General features: G+C 36.3%; 3 protein-coding genes and 1 long non-coding RNA gene across 6 annotated transcripts; 2 read left to right on the forward strand and 2 right to left on the reverse strand.

Moving 5' to 3' along the window:
- Positions 1-2,070: 2,070 nt before the first annotated feature.
- Positions 2,071-11,349, reverse strand: LOC124214091 (uncharacterized). Its single transcript, XR_006882066.2, has 4 exons — positions 10,993-11,349; positions 10,750-10,862; positions 8,831-9,031; positions 2,071-2,330 (listed from the first exon to the last, which is right to left on the reverse strand). It is a non-coding gene; the product is annotated as an uncharacterized lncRNA (long non-coding RNA).
- Positions 4,999-10,714, forward strand: LOC124214089 (GMP reductase 2-like). The gene is made up of 6 exons (XM_046616081.2): positions 4,999-5,196; positions 5,502-5,621; positions 8,796-9,053; positions 9,584-9,772; positions 9,882-10,084; positions 10,318-10,714. The coding sequence occupies exons 1-6, from the start codon at positions 5,110-5,112 to the stop codon at positions 10,511-10,513; spliced, it is 1,053 nt and encodes a 350-aa protein (XP_046472037.1). The 5' UTR covers positions 4,999-5,109; the 3' UTR covers positions 10,514-10,714.
- Positions 11,350-11,369: 20 nt separating the features above from the next.
- On the forward strand, positions 11,370-19,855 carry frtz (WD repeat-containing and planar cell polarity effector protein fritz). 3 transcript variants are annotated; one of them, XM_069134233.1, is made up of 16 exons: positions 11,370-11,632; positions 11,742-11,843; positions 11,998-12,127; positions 12,204-12,381; positions 12,448-12,641; positions 12,736-12,836; positions 14,555-14,669; positions 14,811-15,020; positions 15,152-15,315; positions 15,765-15,875; positions 15,959-16,167; positions 16,401-16,524; positions 16,618-16,787; positions 16,970-18,684; positions 18,819-18,954; positions 19,417-19,855. In XM_069134233.1, the coding sequence occupies exons 2-16, from the start codon at positions 11,761-11,763 to the stop codon at positions 19,506-19,508; spliced, it is 3,732 nt and encodes a 1,243-aa protein (XP_068990334.1). In that variant the 5' UTR covers positions 11,370-11,632; positions 11,742-11,760; the 3' UTR covers positions 19,509-19,855. The 3 variants fall into 3 exon arrangements, with proteins under 3 accessions (XP_068990334.1, XP_046472035.1, XP_046472036.1); XM_046616079.2 differs by having other exon boundaries at positions 11,370-11,567; XM_046616080.2 differs by having other exon boundaries at positions 11,370-11,567; positions 15,768-15,875.
- Positions 17,942-21,497, reverse strand: mRpL48 (mitochondrial ribosomal protein L48). The gene is made up of 4 exons (XM_046616082.2): positions 21,340-21,497; positions 21,138-21,218; positions 20,553-20,686; positions 17,942-20,315 (listed from the first exon to the last, which is right to left on the reverse strand). The coding sequence occupies exons 1-4, from the start codon at positions 21,361-21,363 to the stop codon at positions 20,009-20,011; spliced, it is 546 nt and encodes a 181-aa protein (XP_046472038.1). The 5' UTR covers positions 21,364-21,497; the 3' UTR covers positions 17,942-20,008.
- Between the last annotated feature and the right edge of the window lie 2,801 nt (positions 21,498-24,298).

Consider the following 24,298-nt stretch of genomic DNA (forward strand, 5'->3'; position numbering starts at 1 on the left):
TTATCCTGGAAGTCGAGAAATTTTATTAGCGGACTGACAGCTACCGAATTTGGGGTTGCGCGAAAAACGAATTGAAATAATTTATTGTAAACATGAACGAGGAGCCACGGAGCGCTTATCCTGGAAGTCGAGAAATTTTATTAGCGGACTGACAGCTACCGAATTTGGGGTTGCGCGAAAAACGAATTGAAATAATTTATTGTAAACATGAACCAGGAACCACGGAGCGGTTATCCTGGAAGTCGAGAAATTTTATTAGCGGACTGACAGCTACCGAATTTGGGGTTGCGCGAAAAACGAATTGAAATAATTTATTGTAAACATGAACCAGGAACCACGGAGCGCTTATCCTGGAAGTCGAGAAATTTTATTAGCGGACTGACAGCTACCGAATTTGGGGTTGCGCGAAAAACGAATTGAAATAATTTATTGTAAACATGAACCAGGAACCACGGAGCGCTTATCCTGGAAGTCGAGAAATTTTATTAGCGGACTGACAGCTACCGAATTTGGGGTTGCGCGAAAAACGAATTGAAATAATTTATTGTAAACATGAACCAGGAACCACGGAGCGCTTATCCTGGAAGTCGAGAAATTTTATTAGCGGACTGACAGCTACCGAATTTGGGGTTGCGCGAAAAACGAATTGAAATAATTTATTGTAAACATGAACTAGGAACCACGGAGCGCTTATCCTGGAAGTCGAGTTTCACCGCGTAGCGGACCCGAAGCGCGGGATCCGGGAGGTTGAGAACCCGTTACTCGAAATACGTAGCGGACCCGAAGCGCGAGATCCGGGAGGTTGAGAACCCGGTACTCGAAATTTGCGGAGCGCGACTCTCATCCGTCCGCTCTACTGCGCGGTTGTTTCCAGACTGAGGAATTCGGCTAGCTGATTTTGAATTGGTGACGTCACTTTCTGAACATCCGACATCCAAACTATGGTTTCGAACTTTGATACTATGTATGATGATGTATGATGTACGATGTATGATGTATGATGTATAAGGTATGATGATATGATATGATGTATAATGATTTTAGCTTTCACATTTCATACAAGAAATACACACCTCATCTCTCCTGCCGATTTCAGACTCAAGCGGCCAGGCCCTTCGATGGTCAGCCGTTCACTGAAGATATATTCTTCAGTGAACGGGTCGGCTAATAACGCTGCCGTTCTGCGACAGTTGGATGATGAAAAATTTCGCTCGTATCTTTCAAATGTGTTTTGAAATACACTCGAAGTGTTAAGAAGCGTCGTTCTTTCTCTCCCCATCGCCTTTCTAGGTCTTTAAATCACTACGCGGCGTTAAATACTGTCTCATATACGAAGCATCCATTTCATCTCGTTCAAAATTAGCGCATCCGTGATGTATTACAGTTACTCTGAATTTTTTTCCATCCGAATACTTTTCGAAAAACAATTCTGCTCCTCCACCCAACGCAGATACTTCACTTGCGACCAGCTAAAACAGCGTTTCGATTCTATGCCTATGAAAATTCAAGATCGAGAGAGCAAATGAAAAGTTGTTGGAATAATTATCAATACTAATGTTATGGAATACATCGAGCGCGCGTCGAATAGAATCCCATTTCGAAATGAATAATTCTTCTCTTTTTGTATCATAGCTAATCTAGTAATATAGGTAAATAGGATGGTTGGGGGTGTTCGGAAATGGTAGGACATTTCGAAAGTTAAAGTCGACGATGATCCGGTGCATCAATTTTATCGTTACAGATTTTCTTTTCCCACGAGGCATAGAGTATTCAACAACGATAATGCAGTCCTTAAAATTCATCATTCATCTCTGTCCGGAAAGCTAATTCGCAAGGCGTGGTATTCTAGATATGTCAAAACTAAGCTAGCGGCACGTGTTTGCATTGTTAGAAAAATACCCGTACTCTACATACACTGTTTCTAATCTTTTGCTACATTTGGTTTAATCCCCATGCTTCCACAGCACGAATAGTCGGAAATGTTTTTGATTATCCATAATAAAATAAAAGAAGTAGCAAAGCTTAAATTTATTGTCGAAGCTCTAATGAATACATCAAACTGCGGTCGAATCAATCCATTTATTATTTGCACATGACCTCTCTACATTTGATAAATTATTCCTAAATACATTGAAACATATGTATTTATAATGAAATATCATGCAATGGGCTGTGTAAACTATAAACTATAATTTCTATCCAATAGCTGCTTTTATGTCAACAGGGCTTTGAGACTCAGTTCAGTTCGTCCTCCTCCACGTCCACCTCCGACCACCTCCAACAATCGCCAACCACCTCGAACAACCACCGATAACCACCTCGGGTTGTACCTGGAATAGCAATAAATATTTTCAGTATAAGAACACATCAAAAACATTACGTAAGGATTCATATAATCACAGGTTTTGTTTTTTGGCTGTAACTTTCGATGCGTTTATCGCAGCGTATTGGAACTGCGCCCAATCGATTTCTCCCGCAAAATTACGTCGGCATAGTGCATGAAAGAATTTTTTCCGGCACTTTGCAGAATCGCGCAAATTTTCGCAAAAAACCACAAATGGGTTAGCCTTACTTTTTCTTCATTTTTGGAGCCGAATCTGCTACGCAAAGCCCCACTTTCATGCACATGTGATAAAAGCAATGTTTTTCGAAAGTGATGACGTTTTCCTATACTTTTGAGTTAAGACTGTTAAGATTAAACTAGGCATCAATTCAGACGCAAGAATCGTGTTGGCCAGTGATGGTTGAAAATGTTATATGTAACGTTTGTAGTATCGAGTATATGAGGAATCCAGCGTCCCATCAAACTGCCATGTGACATGAGACACATGTTTTTCACAAACCCGCGCATTTAGTGAGTCAACAGCACCGCCAAAATAATTGTACTCCGCAGTGTTGCAAGCTCAGAACGTTTTGTAATCCATATTTGAACTGGACATACGATTCTGTCGAATGAAATCCCGAGATAGAATATTTTTAGACCAACTTTTGTTGCTACGGTTAAACAAAATTATGAGATACGACGATTTTCTGCTCAGGCGTCTATGTCAATCTTAAAAACTGTTACATTTTTCCAGCTTTTACGTAACTTCACAGACCTTGTCGGCGATATTATAATAATTTGTCCCACGCACAAGGCACTACAGCATCATCTGGCTGTCGCCAAACGACCGTAATACATGTACAGTTTTGATTACAATTACAATTACACCGGTGGTGATCTAAATAATTATGGGGCCGAACATGGTGACGATCTCCTTTATCTCTTCCGATCTCGACATTTGTATTTTGGCCCCCTGAATACGAGAATAACGAGAACGATTGGAAAATAGTCGACACAATGGTAGAGTTGTGGACATCTTTTGCTGCCACTAGGCAATCATAAATTTGTTACACTGGAATCAATACATTTTTATTTTTGTGAAATAAAAGAATTTTAGTCCATTAACGTTATCCTTTCAGAACTCCAATGACATGAATTTTCAATGGAACGACAATATGGGAGCCATTTTCCTTGCACAATAATTACCTTCAAATAGGCAATGGACGTGAGTTGGTACTCGAAAATAAAAGCGGCTCTCTCGGGGCGAAAATGCAGTTTTGCACGGAGCTGTTTGCCAAGACGATGTGGGTTTAGCATCTTTTCTCACTAGTTTGCCTCTTCTATTCCCAACATGTTCTACCAAATACTCAAAATTTGTAATGCAACAAGTAATGTCTACTATATTCGTGTAGAAAAATGATACTTTATGGTGAAAACAGCACATATCATGAGAAATTTAATTTCCAGAAAGCGCAGTTAAATATAAGCGCATTGTCTTTCTCACATCTCACTCAACATTTGAATCCGCATGAACAAATCGCGTCTTAGGTTACCTGAGTTAGGTATCGCTACATCAAGCTGGAACCGCCACATTCAAAAAACGATAATTCTCCTATGGAATAATTAAGGGCTAATTAAGGGCCAATTAAATGCTCTATTTTCGAATTAAATGCTCTGCGTTTTTACAAAAAACCTGTAGCGATGCCAGCTCGAAATAAACCTGACACCGCTTTGCCAAAAACAATGGAAACGGGAAGAAATTTCGAAAATATGTCAAGGCCGGAGTTGAAGGCTAATTAAGGGCTCATTAAAACATTCCTCCATAAAAATACGTGTAAAATGAGCGAAGATACGTTTGCTTCCATCTCATCAATAATCTCGTGAATCCATACAAAATTTTAATCTGGAAATTGAATGACATAAATCTATTGACTTGCCAAATTTTATCCAAAATAGAATGTTAATTCTCGTATGGTTAGAACTCCCTCAATCTTTTCCGCTCAATCGGAAACCAGTGGATTAGGTCAAGCTTCGCTTGCTTGCAAAATTTTTTTTAAATTGATATGCTTTTTCATTTTCGTAAAATCACAGCAGAAGAAAATCGATGCATCGATTGAATTGAGTAATTTGATTATTGCATGTGTTAGTCATTATCTTGAAATACAACATTAATCCTACTGTCTAAATGCCGGAGCATCGGAATTAGAGAAAGTACCATTCATTCAATGTTTTGCAGGTAATGAATTTATAATTTATTTAAGGAATTATCAAACGTTAATCAAAATTCATCTCAGGTGATCTGCACAGAATTCATTCGTGAAAAAAGTGAACTCTGATTTATTGAAACTGGGAAAACAATGCGATTTTCGGCATTAGAACGATGGATGGTTGATTTGACTACTTCGACGTCGTCAATCCGTAAACGTTCTGTGTATGTAGTTTTTTTGATCAATGAGGGACCCTTGAAAGAAACTTGGTAAATTAAACACATTGCGAAAACCCAAGATATCGTGAATAAAATTTCAAACGTTTCTATTTACGGACAATCTCGTGTTATGATAAATGTATGATAGCACTACATTTTCGTAATTCCCCCGTCCGCTATTTCACACAAACACACACAAAATTCACGCGCGCATAGAGACTATATAACGGCTCTAGGAAAGTTGATATATGTAATTGCTACGTCCCAGCTCGTAAGGCGGGCACATCGTCACATCGCTAATCACCGATAATTCTCCGAGAACTTGTACAACATTTTTATAAACTTGTACAGTTTATAAAAAATGTCGAAAATAATTAACGATGTCAAATTAGATTATAAAGATGTTCTAATTCGCCCGAGGAGAAGCACTATTCGAAGCAGAGCGGACGTAAGTGTACTTTGACAGTTTGAAAATCTACTAACTCGAGACATGCTCGTGTATCGCATGTGCAAAGATCCAGAGGTTCAAGGTTTTGTGGATTTGCACATGTACGCATGTACGCATACACACATTACACATTACACATTATATACTGAGTATCAAATCTTTGCAGTAAAGTTAGTTGCATGTCAAATCTGAAATTAACTATTGAAATTTTCCTCCCAGATGCCTTTCTTAAACAGAAAACACAATGCTAGTTATAAATTTTGCAAAAATTTCAGTGGCATACATGTGAAATGATAAATTTCCAGATCGACCTCTTCGCGGAAATGAAATTCCGAAACTCTAAACGTATTTACGAGGGTATCCCGATAATGGCAGCAAACATGGAAAGCACGGGTACATTCGAGATGGCCAAGGCACTTTCAAAGGTAAGCTTGAATTCTAAGGGTTTGTAGTAAGGCGCCACAGTAACCCAACGTCGTCATATAACACTCTCGGAATAACTAACTACAGTATATCACGTAACTTTTGCGGTTCGATGATGTCATAAAATTCGGAACTCTGTGGACATGAGCAAAATTGAACACTTGCGTCGACCATTTGACCAGTAAACACTATTGGAGCAATAATAAATACATGTAATAAGCTCTCCTTTTGAAGTGGAGATGAGCGAAACACTGTACTATTAAATTTTATACCAATATTGAGCACAAATATTGTATACAGGGTAAGATTTTGCGATGTTGCTTGAGAATGTGGCTCTGTTTGATTACGTAACATGAATTCTGTTCTCGCTATCACAATCAGGCATTCAAACCTCCATGAAAAATATTTTTTTTCTTCCCAAGTACCCGGATTACCGGTATCAGCTTGCGTGTTTGTGTTGTTTTGTATATGAAAGAAATGACAAACATTTTAAATATTTTCATAACACCGTGTTTTAGTCTTTATGAATATTGTTTATAGCTTGCGAAATATGAAACTCTGTCAATGAAGTCTGAGATTTCATCGCCATGTTTAGGATTTCAGGGTGCATTAACGATTTGAATACCTAAAATATATTAGAACCTTTATTGGGCATCAGATAAACCGCGTGTCTAATGGTATGAGGATGAATGCGCCATTATACGACATGTTGCCACACGTAAAGGCAAAAGGGCGTATTTTCTTCCCCTTTGTATACACGCGGAAACATGAGGATACGGTGCAAAATGTTGAAATTGAAAAATGGATCAGTTAGGGGCAAAAGGTCGTAAGTACCGTCGCTTACGCTCTTTCATCGCGAATCTTATGAAAAATAATCAGATTCTCTAATGGTGTAAGGTCGCATGTGCTCACATGCGGCTTTATATCGTTACGTCTGACATTATTTCTCGAGAAAACATATAATTTTAAAAATCCTTCCCGAAATTGATGGATCTTTATGTTTCGATGGTTGTTGCGCAGTTCACGGAAAAATACAAAAATGGCGGATACGAACTTATATCATTTATAAAAATGAGAAATAAAAATATATATCGGGGCTAAAAGGGCGTATGCACCACAAATAAGGCCTTTTACCTCTTTATTCACTTTTTCGGCTAATTTTAGTGTATGCAGACATGCGTTTTGAGTGCTTTTACAGCGTATGCCGCAAAAGCAGAATATTGTACGCCCTTTTATCACCAAGTTTGCCTTTTTGGTGCATACGTTCTTACAACATTAGACACGCGATATTATTACATAATGTCAACCAGGCAGCATGAGAAAAATTTTTCCCTAAAAAGTATGAATTATGCACTAATTGCGTAAGATTTATCTTATCATCCCGGAGTGCCAAAAAATTCCTGTATTCTTCCCGGTAGGAAAAATTCCCGGTTTTTTCCCAGTTCGTATAGACCCTGAGTGAATAAGTTGTACGGCGGCGACTAGAAACGTGCTCTAAAACGGTATGATAACGTCGATGTTGAGAGTTGAGGAGTCATTGGAGCGAAGCAAGACTTGACCGAATCAGTTGAAACTTGACCAATAAAGTTCCGGTCTAGTAAAATATAATAAGTATAAGGAAATAGAGAATCCGAGAGATTGCGATAAAAAACTGTTTACAAGTGTATAATCTGTAACATAGCAAATAAAAGTATAACTGAATTCAGTCAATTATCGCTTAGGATTTCATAAGAGTGAAATAAAAATACAATTGGCATATACGCTTGATTGAGAAGCAGATTAACTCAACTTTGGCACACAGAAAAATGCTTCCTCTTCACTGAATTCAAAAATCCTGTTTCTCTGTAGAATCTCTGTAGAGACGTATCCCGTATACGTTCGCTGGAAAAGTTGACCGTGATTAATTGCAAAGAAATTGATGATGTTCACATTGAGGAATCGCTAGCATATTGTCTGCACCGTAATATAAACTGTTAAAATTTATTTGTTTTTCAGACAACTGACAGCCTCTGAGCCTCTGAGATGCCTCTGTCAACATCATTTACAATTGGTGTTCGCACATCGACCCAGTTCTCCTTATATTTGATACATTCTTCAATAGTTTTATTTTCGTTTCGATCAATTATGCGTATTCGTTTTGTGTTGTCGTACTATGGCCCAGTTTCAGAATCGTTGTGTAGTGCTCCGTAACATAGAATTTGTTGAAAAATGTTTTAATTGATTCCAAGTTTCTTTTCCGAGTGATCCAAGCATGTCCTGTAGTGGCCTGTTTCGGGAGCAAGTGTATTAATTCATTCTGTGTCTGTTATTGGCAGTGTGTCTACGTTCATATCAACGACTTTAATTATTATTGTGACTGAGTTGAATGTTTGTATTCCCTTGTCTAGGCTTCGTATTTCCGGATACTAGGACTGAAAGAATATACAAGCCCTGTAGGATCCCTTGGTTTCAGAAGACATAGTACAAGGCAAATGGTTTTGAATGAAAAATTAGCATCTGTATGAGACTTTTATCGGTTATTCCCTCAGATAATTGTGCATGTATAGATATATTTGTATTTCAGTGCGAATTGACCCTGCTTAGTCCGAACTCGTGCGCAGGATTTTAGGGTATTTATATGCTGAATTGTGTTGTGTCCAAGTGCGGTGCGTAGGGTGTATCACATTCTGATTGTAGGTAACATTTACTGTATTTTAACAACTAGATTTTTTTCTCTTTTCTTCCTGTTCTCGTTGTTCTCTGTTAACTCTCTACTGTTTGGTAATTTATATACCAAATGTCTTCAATTTGCCAAGCCTTCGTACAGGGTTCTGCTTGCCTGTAGCAGCCACGGTGTTATTGACTTTCGAAGGGTACATCGTCGTCTTTTCCATTTCTAAGAGTAGTCTGTTCTTTCGTTTGTTTTCCATGTTTGGTGTGTGTTTTTGTGATTTTCAGTTTCCCTATTTATTTCGAACTAGTGTTGTGTGAATGTTGTCGTTGCCATTGCTATCCCAGTTGGGCTTCAATGGAGTTTGATAACGATGTTCAAGTATTGTTGTCTTGGGTCGAGGATTTGACTTTACCCGTACAGTTATTCCGCAGGGTATTCTTTTGGTTTGCGAGACCGTAGAAAAAAATTGCTTTTCGTGGTTATATTTACAATAATTAAAAGTGTGATAATTATATGCTTTCAGCATGGACTCTTTACAGCGGTTCATAAATACAATACCTTGGAGGAATGGAAGGCCTTTGCAGCTTCAAGTCCTGAATGTCTTCACAATGTTTCTGTATCCGTTGGAATAAGTCCCAGTGACTTGAAACTACTCTCAGATATTATTGATGCCATTCCAGAAATTTCGATCATTTCTCTGGATATTGCGAACGCGCATATTCAGGTCTTCCTCGAATCCATCAAACAAGTTCGGTCCGCCTACCCAAACCACACAATTGTAGTGAGTTTCTATACATTGAAAAAAACTATACTTAAAGTAGCGTCAATATCGCATATCAAGAGTCATGTACCAACGTAATAAATTCTAGAACAGAAATGTTATCATTTTTCGAGGGGTTGAGCGCCGTATGAAAATGTTGTACACTAATTACGGTCACAAAGATTTTTGTTGATTATAGAGATTACTCGTCATCAATGAAATCCCAAAGATTGCAAAGCTTAGAAATTGATCATAAATACCAAAAGTGATTGCAAAGATTACAGAAGTTACAAAATGATTGCCAGCTTTACAATAATATTATGTAAATTGCAAAGCGATCGCACGGTGATTACAAGAATTACAAAAATAACACGAAGAATACAAAATATTACGAGGAATTGCAAAGATTATAAGTGACAGCAAAGTTTTCGGGGCGTGTATAAATAAGATTACAGCAGCGATCAACCCCGCGTCGTGCTAGTAAAGAACCTGCAGAAAACCAAAGTTCCGATCAATGAAACGTTTGAAGTTAATCCAAATCTGATTAATAGGCTGGAGACGTGGCTATCCCAGAGATGGTCGAAGAGATAATATTGACCGGCGCTGATATCGTCAAAGTAGGCATTGGCGGGGGCTCTGTGTGTACCACTCGCTTGAAAACCGGTGTCGGCTATCCTCAATTGAGCGCTGTGCTTGAATGCGCGCATGCCGCACATGGTGTAGGCGGGCACATCATTGCCGTGAGTATTCCGAATATTAGCAATCATATCTCATTGTCAGCCACCAGAAACGCTTCCAACTGATTTCTAATGTGCACAATGATGTGAGAATTGGTAAATTTTGGTACAGGACGGAGGTTGCATCAACGTTGGAGATTTGGCCAAGGCGTTCGGAGCCGGTGCTGACTTCGTTATGATCGGAGGAATGTTAGCGGGTCACGATCAGAGCGGTGGGAAAATTATAAAAAGAGATGGAAAACTTTACTCTCAATTTTATGGATTGTGTTCCAGAGCCGCAATGGAAAAGCACTATGGTGGAGTTGCAGAATACAGGTACATACATCCGCTGTGACAACAACGCGCGTAAATCTGTAGCAAGTTATATGGAGAAAGTAGCGATAAGATGATGATAGTAAAATTAAAAATTGTCGATTTCCGAGTTAGATACATGCCGATTAATATTCGTCATTTTTTTTTTGGCTCAAAACAACCTTCATTTTCAAAATTACAACTTCAACATTAACGATGATTTTTCGACTGTAAAACTTGTGTATTATTTAATGCAGGGCCGCTGAAGGGAAAGAAGTCGAAATTCCATACAAAGGCGACGTCGAAGCAACGATATTAGATATGTTGGGTGGCCTGCGTTCAGCGTGCACGTATGTGGGAGCAAAACGACTTCAAGAACTCTACCGACAGACAACATTCATACGTTGTACACAACAGTCTAACCCAGTTTTCGAGTCAGCACCATCAAAATGAACTTTACATCATTGAACTTACGGATGAGATTACTGATGTTGTATGATGTAAAAAATTATGATATGTATTTTGTAAATATACACCCGAAAAGTGTCATGCAATTTCAAGTTGATCAGGTGATTTGTTTATCGTGAGAAGCCTTTTATTTTAACTAATGTCAAAGTGCTTCGTATTCAATAAATCGAGAATATATCAATACTTCCGAATGGCTTTATGACATGGAAATCCTGTAATACCTATGACTTATTTCCAGAGACCAGATACGTCAAATCGCCAGTCACAAATACGGAATTTCCGCAATTCTGTAAACATTTTAGATAACACTAACCTCGAAGGCATCTGAAGAATTCTGAAAATAAAGGATCAATTACCTATTACGGGCTGCATTGATATTCTTCGACAAATGACTGTCAAAGCATCATTAAGTACCCCGAGATTGTGAACTGTGACGTGAACACGATATTGTGATAAATACTCACTTTATTATTATGTATTTGAAATCAAATTTTTTCTCGATACGCTGCAGTAAAAACAGTTACGCCATGCATTCTATGATGCACATATATTTTCGATTGACATGTCTTCACAGTTGTTAAAATTGATCAACGTTAACATATGTGATTTCCAGTACCCATGAGTACGCTTACAGCGAGGATTAGAGTCGGGCTGGAGCCGAGTCAGAGCCGAATCAGCCGAGTCAGAGCCTGGTTAGAATCAAGTTATCATCAACCAAAGAGGATGAGTCCAACCTCAATTTGAGTCGGTAAGGGCAGGAAATGTCTGTACCGAAACTCTTGACTGTCAGCACTGTCCCTCGCTTAGTTGCTCCGAACCGACTCTCGTTGTCAATCTAGGCCGTGTTCGAAAATTGACTGACAGTATTGTCAGCAATCTTTTATCTCTTTTGCGCTTCCAAGTTCATGGATAGCTCTGACTCTGTCCTAGGGAATTTTCAGTACTGTCAGTCAATTTACGAACACGGCCCTACAATCAACGAATATATATAGGAATTTTTGAAGTGCGGATTCAGATCGACCAAGGCGTAGTCTATCATGTATGAGTTATAATTGCGTACTCTCTGACTTGAGACTTAAAGAATTCCATGCTTTAAGTATTGAGGTATGGAATTTCTGATTTTGAGAAAAGCTGATCTAGTGAAGCATAACCTCCAAAAATTGTGACAACTTATTTGTCACCATAATGTGAAAATTTTATTTTCAACTTGTAGGATCAAATTATTCTTCGTCATGACTATTTTGTTAGGTGAAACTAACTTTTGGACGTTTGAAGACGTCGTTAACATCAAGGATACTGACTTTGGTGCATTTCGGTAAGGCTTTTACGTAACCTTTGTGATTCTGTTCTTTACCTATTTCTTTCTAATTTAATACGTTGAAATTTGTTTATAAGAATCCTTAAACGACTGGGATTCTATAAATGTTTATCGAAGATTATTCCATTTGCATCCTGTAATGTTATTATAGATATCATGATAAACGTACGGAGAATTTATATGCCGAAGGCAAAAGATCCTATGGTAAGAAACGTGGAATGGTTTGCGTTCCACAAAATAAGAAAGCGAATAAGCTGAAGGATTCGATCAAGTATCTAGAGGTTGGTAAATGATCATTCACCCTTCGAAAATTTTTCATGATTGTATCTGTACAAGATACACATTATCTTTTTGTAGGAACAATTGAAAGATCACTCTGTGGTATATTGCCAGTGGTGTGATCATTGCGTGGTACAATTACTCCTGAGCTCCGGATTACTGATTCACATACAAATCAATCTTTCCACAGGGGATATCCAAAAAATGATATTCGATAAATACCTTGTCGGAAAAGTTTTGGATCACATGTCAGATGGTGAGAATTGTAGAACTTTACGAAACTTTACGGGCTTCATGTTCTAATTAAAACTTTTATTTCTAGTGATAATTACAAAAAGTCATCTGATGTGCACGTACAATGACAATCAAGTGACTTTGGTACACTTTACAAAGCCCAAAAGGCATATGTTTGAGAAAATGAGTAGACTAGATCCTAAGTTGGTATTGTTTGATTTGTCTGGCCCAAGTGGCCGCAGATTAGATAAAAAAATTCAATTTAATAAGACTGGAGATTTGGTAAGAATAAATTTTTTCATAGTTGAGGTATTACAATTTCGTGCGAAATAAAAAAAGATATCAATTTCCCTAAATACCATTTGAACATGTACAGATTGTAGTATGGTGGAAATCGACCGTGAATGAAGTGTTTCCTTGGAGTCCTGTAGTAAAAGAACATGATCGAGCTAATGTTCACCTTTATCGTCTCATAGGGTATGTATACATTTCATTAGATTAGCGGTAATAGCAACGTTTGACACAGCCTTGCAAAAAATCGTGATAACATATAATGGTAAGAAAGTAGGAACAAAATAGAACAGAATATAATAATACTTTTTATCGTACATTACTTTGTACCTTGGAAAGTATACTGTACAAAGTATATCTTCGAAAACTTAATTGACTCAAGGCTGCATCTGGATATCAAAATGTAATTTCACTCGTCTCTCAATGTATGGAATTTCTAAAGATACCTCCAAAATGTATGAACAATTCATAAAATATTGCTTCTTGCAATGAATTACATTCAAAATAAATCAATCGTCAAAAGTCAACTGATGATTGTTCAGAACTGATATCTTGTTTCTAATTGTTAGGAGCAAAACTTGAGTAAATATGAAATATTTTGCAGCTAAAAAATCAAGAAACCAACAGAAATAGGTATAAGTAATAGTTTCACTGATTTGTTATTCTTACTTTCACGTGAGTAGTATTAAGATATTAAAGAGAATAATACCATTTTAATGGAACATCAAATTGAAGAGAACCCAGTTCATAAAGTATACCACTGTACAATACTGTGCATGTTGCAGGGCATCAAAATATTCCAGATGTATTGTGAAATATTAATTATAGCAAATCACGAACTTGAAAAATAAAAATAATTTTGATGCAATTGAAAAAAAAATTCACTATCTAAATATACCGAATTCACATTATATACATTTATTTGCTTTGCAACTTGTAATAAAACATATAGAATACTCATGCAAAGATCACATACCATGTCGATCTTGGCCCCAATACTAAGTAATGATATCTTGCATGAATTCATTTAAATTTGACAAGTGTTGTGAATTGGGCATGGAGTTTTTGGGATTGTGTCCACAATATGTGGTTGAGGTGATTGTGGTTCAGGTTCTGCCTCTTGAGAAAATTCAGTATCACCTGTACTCATTGGTAGACTAGGTGTTGAAATGTTGATTTTTGTGCCGTTTGATGATTTTTTCATATTTCTTGCAGCGCAAACTTGTTTGTTAGCTTTTTTGTGTTGTTCCCATGCATATATTTTATGCTGTGGAGGTGCTGAGAGTTCATAGGCCTTTTGCCTGCTGAGTTTTGCTGGTAATTCCCAAGTCCCCTATGCGTATGATTATTTGTCATGTCATCATTCAGAAGCATATTGAACAATGCGTTCATAGTTCCCACTAAAGGTTTCTAATTATTGCTAAATCTATTACGGTCAGCTACACAAAGAATACCTTGAAATTGCCCCATGGAGATTGAGTGGATTTTTTCTGGCCAACTAAAATTCGTCCTTGGTCATCAGCCATAAATTGAGTTACCTTGCAATGCTGATCAGGCCAACAGGGGTGCCAGTTTGGCACTTCCCAATTTCGCAACCTCACTGGTTTGAAAGCTTCATTTGTCCAGTGTCCATGCCAATGCTGTGACATGGCTTTGAGTGAATTTAATTACTTGAAATTTAGAAAACCAACAGTTTTTCAGAACATTATTTTCGTATATTACCCCAAGCCGGCTACTTGATTACAAATCATATCAACCCTGTTGCTATGGCAATTACAGATGCCTAAGTTGGTTTCAAACTGCTAATAATCTGTGCACTTTATATCACAAGATATTGAAAACGAATTTTAACATGTATCACATGCCTTATATATCAAAGAAATTGATTTCAATATGTTTTTCAGAATAAAGATAGAGCTTTTGTGCTTTCTGCGAACAGAATTTGATCCGCTATGTGTAACATTTAGTACATATCATGAGAATATGATACATTCTGTAGAACAGAAGGTGTCTAGAAAGGTGAATAATTAATTCCAACTCCTAACATACGCGATTTTTTATTCTATCGTGTATGCAAAATTATTGTTATTACAAGTCACTGAAATCATGACTAGTGCTGACTCTTTAATGATAATTTTTAACACAAGGTATTATGTTTAGGGTGAAGTAACCATTGAGTGGAGAGTTTACGAAGTATCTCAACAGGGTAAATTGCAAAGAATAGCTGTAACCTCTGTTCCTTTGCCAACGCATACCAGTTGTATCAAATTTTCACCTAATCATGACATGTTGTTGTTGTGTTGTATCGATGGCTCTGTGACATTACATGATCAAGCTCGAGGAACGAATAATACTGTGAAAGCTGCTTTTGTGAGTTGCCACATCTGTAGTTCACTTTATTCAAGTTATCTATGTTCTAAATCTTTTTATTTTCATCATCAGAATAGCTTAATAAACGGTATGTATTAAACTTCACTGTGGCATACATTTTCTTGTGACAGATACCGACTTTGGCGTCGTGGCATAGCGACGGAATGGCATTTACCATTAGCAATGAACGGGGTCAATTTCAACATTATGATATATCGTTAACATGTTTACGGAGCCAAATACTCAATGAAGATACAACACCTGCTAATATTTTGGATCTTTCGTCGTATTTTAGGTATTTCTGCAATACATATATATATATATATATATATATACACCTATATGACCTACTAATTGATAAAAGTGTTCATTTATGAATACATTATTTTACTATTTGTAAACATTGGAGGATATTTTTAATTACTCTCATTTTGAGACAATAACACAAGCACCTTCATTAACTGAAATCAAAAGCACTAAAATTTCTAATGTAAAATTGCAAACAACCACATGCATTTTATTTAAATGCGAAGATTTTCTGTTCACATCACTATAAAATACATTTTATTTGCTGCATCCAAAGGCATGGTCAAGGTATTATTATGATACGTTTAATTATATACTGCACTAAGCAATCAACCAACGAACATATCTTACTTGTTTAATTATAAAATTGCCAAGGGCATATGTTAGGATTATAATGCGTTTTACTATAAGCTGCAAAGAGTTACCTTTCAATTGAAGTAGAAATCAACCAGCCTTATTGCGAATGGAATGGAGCAAAGGAATAACTTCTCACGACTGTCCAGAATCGTACGGTAATGGGGATTCCCTGTTTTTACTACTATTTGAAAGGTTTGTCGTTAAAATCAAAGTAGCTGCATTTAACTATTACAATTCTCAAGTAATATGTAGCTGTACTTTTTGCTTTTCCTCAGAGGGCCATTGGGAATAATTAAATTCATAGAAGGAAGTAATTTGTCTGGCGACATACTAGTTCGAAGGCACTTGAATCTCTCGCAGGTTGAACGTGCAATATCACTGCTTTTGGCTATGAATTGGGACACTTATCCTGAAGTGTGTATGCATTCCCTGAATCAAATATTGAATTACCTCTTCAAGTCAACACTCACGCCAGAAAGAGAAGGTAAACCTCGTTACAAATTTTTTTTAAATTATAAAATACTTCACATTTCATATGAACTAATGTATGGACTTCTAAGATTGAGATGTATAGTATTGATAAAACGATAGATTTAGTACAGTTGAAGCAGAGTATCATAAGGAAATAACCTTTCCAATTTTTGTCTTTGCATCAAACTTGCAGACATGAGAAAATATTGCATCAAAATATATGTTTATGCTTCGATAATTTTCAAGGGCTCATACAAACTGCTCTGGGCAGTTTTCATGTACCAATTACACCGATAAGCCAGACAGTTCAAGAAGAATATGGAGAAGAAGTAAGAGATTTGACAAGGAGATTTTTTCATCATTTGTTGAGGTAGATATAAATTTGCACCCGGGGCAACAAAATAATTTGCTAAGTTACATAATTCAAAAGCTTAGAATTAACAAAATCTATATGTCGCAACAGGCATCGTCTGTTCGAGAAAGCTTTCAGACTTGCCATAGATTTGAATGATCATGATCTCTTTATGGATATACATTTTTATGCCTTGATAACAAACGATACAGAGATGGCAACTGCAGCGAAAGGAAAAGCTGAAACTATCCTTGTTCGATCGAATAGTTGTAGTAGCACACGTAAGTACTTGCATGAATTCATTCAAGTTGCTTGTTGATTTGGTTCTATCACAAATGCAGACAAGAGTTTTTTGGCATGAAAAGTGAAGATACGTAGAGCATAGTACAAGCTTCATAAGTAATGACAAAAAAGTTGCATACAACCTAATCGCTGAAAATATGAAACTTTTGATTATCTATAGATTCAACATGCTCTCGGCGATCCTGTTCGCTTTGTTCAAGTTCGGAGAGTCAAGCAGAAAGCGAATCTTACAGTGAAGAAAGTGAAACTGAAGATTCACCAAGGAGGGAAAAACTCAGTTCAACTGTGCCTCTGAAACGGAATAATGTCAAAAGTGTTGACAGTAATATCCCACCTTTACCTGTCTTACATCCCCATCACTATAATAGAAAGAGCCTAATATCAACTTCATTCAACGCGGTTGAAAGTCCTACCATAAACTCTTTGAATAGTGACAAAAATTTAATGTCAACTGCATTCAATGTTCCCAGTGTCAATCATCTCACTTCAGAGCCTTGCGATAATTCCCCAACTAATGTCAGTCGAAACAATGATCCACTAACTTCTCCTTATAGCAATCCCAATTTGTGCGCAACGTCTACTAACAATTCTGCCAGAAATTTGCCGTTATTTAATGATGTAATAGGTGACTTAATGTCAACGTCTTTCAGTAACAATTCTATATCACCAATTTTCAATCACTCCAGCAATACCATAAACGATAAATCATTTGATAACAAGTCAAATACCATATCTTCACCAACGTTTAATAATGTTTCAAGCAATGCGAAAATTTCAACAATATTGCAAGATACGAAAAACTTGACGACAACTTTATTCAATAATCCTACCTACGACACAGAATTATTTGATAATACTTCCAATAAATCATCTTCATTTAGTAATATAGAATCCCCTCATATCTCAACACCATTTAGCAATCTGATTAGTAATTCAATGAGCAAATCATATGGTGATCTGTATAATGGATTCAATTCAACAAGTAAATATAGTATGAATATACCACCAATATTATATGGTATGAAACCACCGGGAGTCAACGCTTCTCCGTCAAATACATTGGTATCAATGCTATTCAATGATTCAATTAGTACTGATAAATTGTCAACTACACCATTTTTTGATCCAAACGGTAGCCTTATGTCAACATCATTTAGTAACTTTGATAAAGAACTGACATCAGATTTTGGTAACACTGGTAAAGACACTTTTGCACCAACTTCAATTAACCCTGTGGATAATCCGATTCACAATCATTCACCAATCAAGTCAATCAAAAAACATTGTCCAATGCCAGTACCACCTCCGCCTTCAATAAAAAATTCCTACAATTATGTACACAGCTTGCCAAACAAAAGTTACCAATTGTCGCATAGTACGTTGGGATTAGCTAATATAGACGAACCTGTTCAACGATTTCAATCCAGGTTACTTAACTCAACTGCAAAAGTTTTACACAGGCAAAATTCTGTATCTACAATTCTACAAAATCATCATAAAAGAAATAACAAGTTTCAATCAACCAAAACTTACAGAGTTAATTATGACCTTGATTTCGTTCCGTTCTATGGTAGCTGTGACAATTTAGATTCTCATGCTCCGATAAATCATTTAAGATCGAATTCACAACTGCAAACGAAGTTAAGAGAAAGTAGGCATTTGAAACACAGTTTTTTGCAAAATTGTGCCAACTTGAACATAAGCAAAGAGCAGAAATTTTCTTCCAATATATCACCACAACCTATTATCAATTCTTCATTCTCTAAACCCAAGTCCAACACCCAAATCCCTCCTGCTGTTGAAACTTTAACGTCAAGTGAAAAGCCAAAAGTTAAATTTTCTGACACTGTGACACACATTTTGGTGCCTGGATCGGTGAGATAATTCATTTAAACATTTTATAGTCTGAATTTAAAAAATAATACTGAATTATCTATAATACTTGTATAAAAGATGTGCAAAATTTGAGCCATCACTAAAATGTTTCATTGATGAATATTGAATTTCAGGGGCAACCATATAGACCTGTACAAAAGCGGTCGGTAACTCAGTTGCATCCTATGGATCCTAAGCGAGAGTTAGCCGAAAGCCTTCCACTGTGTCTTGGAAATGAAGACTATCTCAAAGATTTTCAACCATTGTCAAGTGAGTTAAAAGAGAACAAAGTCGTTATGATTTGTGTACTTGGCCTCGTTATAAGTTTGTGATTTTGAAAACTGAATAACAGGAGAAAAATTACTTGTTATTTCATAATTTCTATCCTTCATTTGCACGTTTTCAAGAACATTGCACAAAATTGACTAAGTGATATTTTGAGTAAAATTTTCAAGGAATTGTATGGAGGATAAATATTGCAGAAAAAAATTAACCACGTAATTACATGCAACAAAGTGTAGGCAATTTCTAAAAATGTTGGGGGTAAATTTTGTTTTGGATCATTTTGTACTCTCCAGTTTGTTTCAATCTCCATTGATGGAAGGATAGGCTGTCATTTTTTCGGCAATATCCAATTAGAATTGATCATAAACATGGAATGAAATTTTTACATTAAAGTCTACTTTGTTAAAACGATTTTTAAAAGTGTATCTCTATTTTGTAATATTACAGAAGACTCTGAAACTGACAGTACGAAGGAACCACATAGTAAACAACCAGACGAATCAGCAAAGATCAAAATTGTTCATTTTGGACTTTTGTAAAATTTGATGCGATTCAACACTTACACATATTCAATTTTAATATTGTAATAAAGAACTGTTTAAATTTAATACAAAAACGTTGAGGCTTGATGATCATTAAAATAGCGCATTAGGTTGTTTCATTGTCACGTACTAGTATACATATAATGTGGTTTCATTTCACGTTTTAATACACATATCATGAATTCATATTTTTAAATAGTATTACCAATATAGGTTAGGAATTAAATGTAATTATATGACTGTAATGACCGCTAACTGCCAGTGAAGCTGTATTATTATGTTATTGCTATGTGTCCGTATATTTTGTATTTTTATTGATCGCAAATAAACATATTTTTAATAGATCTATTCAGTTGAGATATTTCGTACAAAAAGTGCCCGAAAAGGACTGTGAGAAAAGTAATTCCGTATAACGTAAATTATTTATCTAGCTTTTATTTAACGATGAGTATAATATAATACTAATATTTTGTACACAATAAGCTTTTAGATATATTTTAAAAACCTTTTTTCTTTTTTCCCGTGGTTTTGCCAACCATATCTAGCTGTTCCTTAAGTTCCATAAGGTCTTTATTCGGAACATGTCTAATTTCTTCGTGCTCTGGTTCATGTTTTACTACATTAACTGTTACCCCTTCTGGAAGGCTTGCGTCTATCATTCGAAGAAGAATAGGGTACAGAGTCGAAGGTGGTTGAACCACTTGTATACTTCTGAAATATGTCTTCAATTTATATTCAGAATCAATCACAGTACTCCTCGGCTTGAACTTTTGTATAATCTCATGTTTTGGTGGTAGGGCCCAGCTGAAATTTTTTTTACACCCATTAACAATCTTCGATCAAGTATTATACAATTATACGTATTGCTAATTTATCCACGTCGCAAGTGTGAAAATTATGCTCTTTTCAATTTTTTATCTGTTTGGGTAAATTATAAATCATTCATCAGCTGCAAGATTATTTCAAATTCATCGCAATAGGCTTCCTTCTTGCAGTAAATTATGATAATAATAAGGAATGTTCAATAAAGATAATACTAACCTAGTCTCGACTTCTATACCCATATCTTGAATTAAATTATCTAGAAAGTGATGATAGCTTTCCAGAGTACAAAAGTTGTATGCTGTAAGTTGAATATTCAAGACATCATGCATGGGTATCTTGGATTTTCCTACCTGAAATAAATTTCCTACTGAAAATCACAATATCACTGATTCAGTATTCTCATTGATGTCACTACCGACAATGACGAGCTAAGAGACATGTTTATGACGTACAGGACAAGATTATCCCATTATGTTTCAAGACACTGCCGACGAAGTTACAATCTGGTCAAATAAACATGATTCAAAATAGCTCAGCTTAAGATAGGTTAAAGAAATAGTACTATTAGCAGACAGGATTTGCTACATTACAAATCAGTTTAATGAAGTCCTGTATAGCTAATGTGACATAATTCTAAAAGCTGTCCAAGGGAACTGAATATAGCTTTTCGAGAGGTAAAACTCAGATAACTCTACATATTCATGGAAAAAGTCACAATAAGTTTTCTGCAAGCCATCTCGCAGGAAACATTGTCTACTTCGATCGACTAAACATCGTGTTAATGTGAAAATAGAAACTGACCTCCAAATAGTCTGGTTCATACAAGGAATAAGCACGGCAAAACGAGGACCCGACCTGGGTTCGTAGAGTGGATTTCACTACCTTAAAATAGAATTAAAAATGAATGGGGTAAATTTGACATCTGAATTTGGTGTTAGGTTATAATTATACCTCCTGGTTACGGAGGTTCATATGAAGTGTTAGCTGGGTTTCAAAATCATACCTTTCTCAACATTCTGAGTGCCATTATATTTAGTATGAACCAGGATAATTCCGATATTTAATTCACGAACTAGATATTCAACATATTCGCTTCGAAACACATTTGTGTTCAAGGAATATGAAGGGCCGGCTGCGCTACCGCTAAGATACTAAATTATTAGATACTAAACTCTTCATATCCTTGGTACTACAGAACGCCGCGTAACCGTTTTGAAGCCTGTTTCTTAGTTTGTGCACTAAAGACCGAAGCGCTGCAATCTCGGAGGTCAATAAGCAACAATGTGCAACAAAGAGAAATAATAGGGCAGTAAGCCTCCCCCTCACTAGTTCAGAGACGGAATACCCAGATCTGTGTAAAAAACCGTGCGTGACTGAAGATATGTAAAGACCACGGAGGTAAAGACTAATAGCCTTACAGGACTTTTCGTAGTCGAAAATGGACAAGACAAAGTTATCGGCAACCGGCGCCGTCTGCGTCCTACAACTGCACGCGCAACTCAATCCGGCAAGCGGTCGGTATGTAAAAACGACAAGAACTGATGTCGCCATCGCACGCCGCGTGTGCCCAGAACAAATTTTCCCCACTCACATAGTCATATTTTTTATTCCATCTGATTTGTAATTAGCGTTCTTGACGGATATCACTTCCTTTCCGTCAAAAGTGATAAATTTGTGTGTATAGTGTGACAAAACATTTCTTTTGTGAGTCTAAAATCAATTAATAATATTATAAAATGCAAGTTATCATATGAGTTGCCTCTCTTTTTATGTATGTGAATGTAATTATTTTTTGAAAAAAGTATTTGACAGTAGATTCAGTCAAGTAATCTAGAAAACAAGTAGGTATACAGATTTGTCACACAAAATTTTAAATAATTTTTTACAATACAGATGCAAAAGCGAAGATGGGAGTTGATTTCTTACTGTGCTCGTTTCCACACCACCGCAAGCGGTAAAGCATCCGGCGCGTTTTTTTTTTACGTGGTATCCCCAGTAGGCCTAATCCACGGAGAATACTTGCAAGATCGATCTTACGTTCTTCGAAAAATTGCGAATGACTTTTTTTCACATATTAATTATGGTAAATTATTTTTCCCAATCAATTTGGACTCGCGTATATTCGCAGTTTGTTCGAAACTTTTCAGTTCATGTAACTCGCTGACTATTTATTACTGATGAAAGATGACTGTTTTAACTATGGATGAAAGATGGTTGTTTTAATTATGGATGAAGGGTGATTGTTTTTATCTTATATGCTAACGGCAGTTGACATTCGATGTTCGCGCACAGGTTTTTTTTCTTATGGGTATGAGATAATTACTAAAATGAAGAACCTGGTCAATAAGCAAAACAATCAACACCGGAACCAAGATCTAAAACTCGAATCGCTGTAAGACATTGTCATGTACCTATCGGAAAACGATGCAGAAATCTTGGAAGAAATTGAAACAAATCGAAGTAAAATAAGCACAACCACCAAAAGACGACAGAGGTGAATAATTCTACAGTGAAATACAAATCGAACATAACGTATGAGCGACTCGAGAAAAAAACTCACCTTACAACGATCGCAATAAAAGATTGTGGAATTATTTTTAACAAACCTACAGCTGAATAAATTTTAATACATTTTGCGATCATGATGATTCTGAACTACATCGCTGAATCTGCGTATCGGTCAAAACAAGATGAATGATCCTGGATCAGACCTAAGCCATACCTAAGCCTAAAAAACAAGACGTTAATTTTTCAGTATAGACAATAAAACTCAGTTACCTGGAACAGATAAGAATATAATTAGTGCCATATGTCGGTACAGACAAAAATATAGTTAGCTTGGATAAGTAGAAAATAAAATTAACGAAAAAAGAGACAGATTAATTAGCTGAAACAGACAAAAGGGTTTGATTAGCTGAAACAGACAAAAAGTTTGATAAGCTGAAACAGACAAAAAGTTTGATAAGCTGAAAGAGACAGAAAGTCTGATTACCTGAAACAGACAAAACATTTGATTAGCTGAAAGAGATAGAAAGTGTGATTAGCTGAAACAAAAAAAAGGTTTGATTAGCTGAAACAGATAAAAGGTTTGATTAGCTGAAACAGATAAAGGAGTGATTATCTGAAACATCTAAAAGTTTTATGAGCTGAAACAGACGAAGGTATGGTTAGCATAATCACATAAGTCCATAAACTTACAAAAAATGGGTCGAGTCCAACATGATATTCGTTTGAATATTTGTAGCTTCAATTATTAATTGTATTGATGATTAAAAAACATTATAAATTTTTTGAATCGATGTCCCTTTCTACTTTCAGTTATAAAGTTAAAATTTTTGTGACTGAACATTCTAGAATTCTCAGTGCATTTTTTAAAAAATTGGTTTTGTTGCCCTGAAATAGAAAACAATACGATCAGTTAAACGAGTATTTCTGTATAATTCAGATATATTTCATAAATATTATACCAACGCCAAGATTCTCCACTACCAGTATACACTACCAAGATTTTTGTTCCTGCGCGTCGAGCCCCGGTTTTCAAATGCCGCGCTCTCTCTCATAACTGAAGGGTATCAAGTCCACGCGCAAAAGGCACATTGGAACTTGAAAACTTTATTATTCGTCAAAAAATTTACCGAAGAGCTGAAATATCAGCACATCGAGAGTACGTAACTCTTATATACCGTTTGCAAAACCGATGGGCAAAAAACCGTGTACGACTCCCGTTAATAATAGGAGCGCAAAAAGCTGCGTCCAATTCTCGTGATTAATCTACGCGCGATAAGGCGCGACAGATTAAACTGTTGAATAATTTGTAAATTCTGGGACTTGTCCCACAAATTCTGAAGAAACCCAATCCGCATCTGCATCTTTCTGAATTAGATACATTGCTATGCGGATTGTTGTTCTCAGATTACAGATTGAATTGAAATGAGGAGGGATGTTGGAGGGCATGCATTATT

The sequence above is a fragment of the Neodiprion pinetum genome, chromosome 3 (genome assembly GCF_021155775.2).
Source record: "Neodiprion pinetum isolate iyNeoPine1 chromosome 3, iyNeoPine1.2, whole genome shotgun sequence".
NCBI lineage: Eukaryota > Metazoa > Arthropoda > Insecta > Hymenoptera > Diprionidae > Neodiprion > Neodiprion pinetum.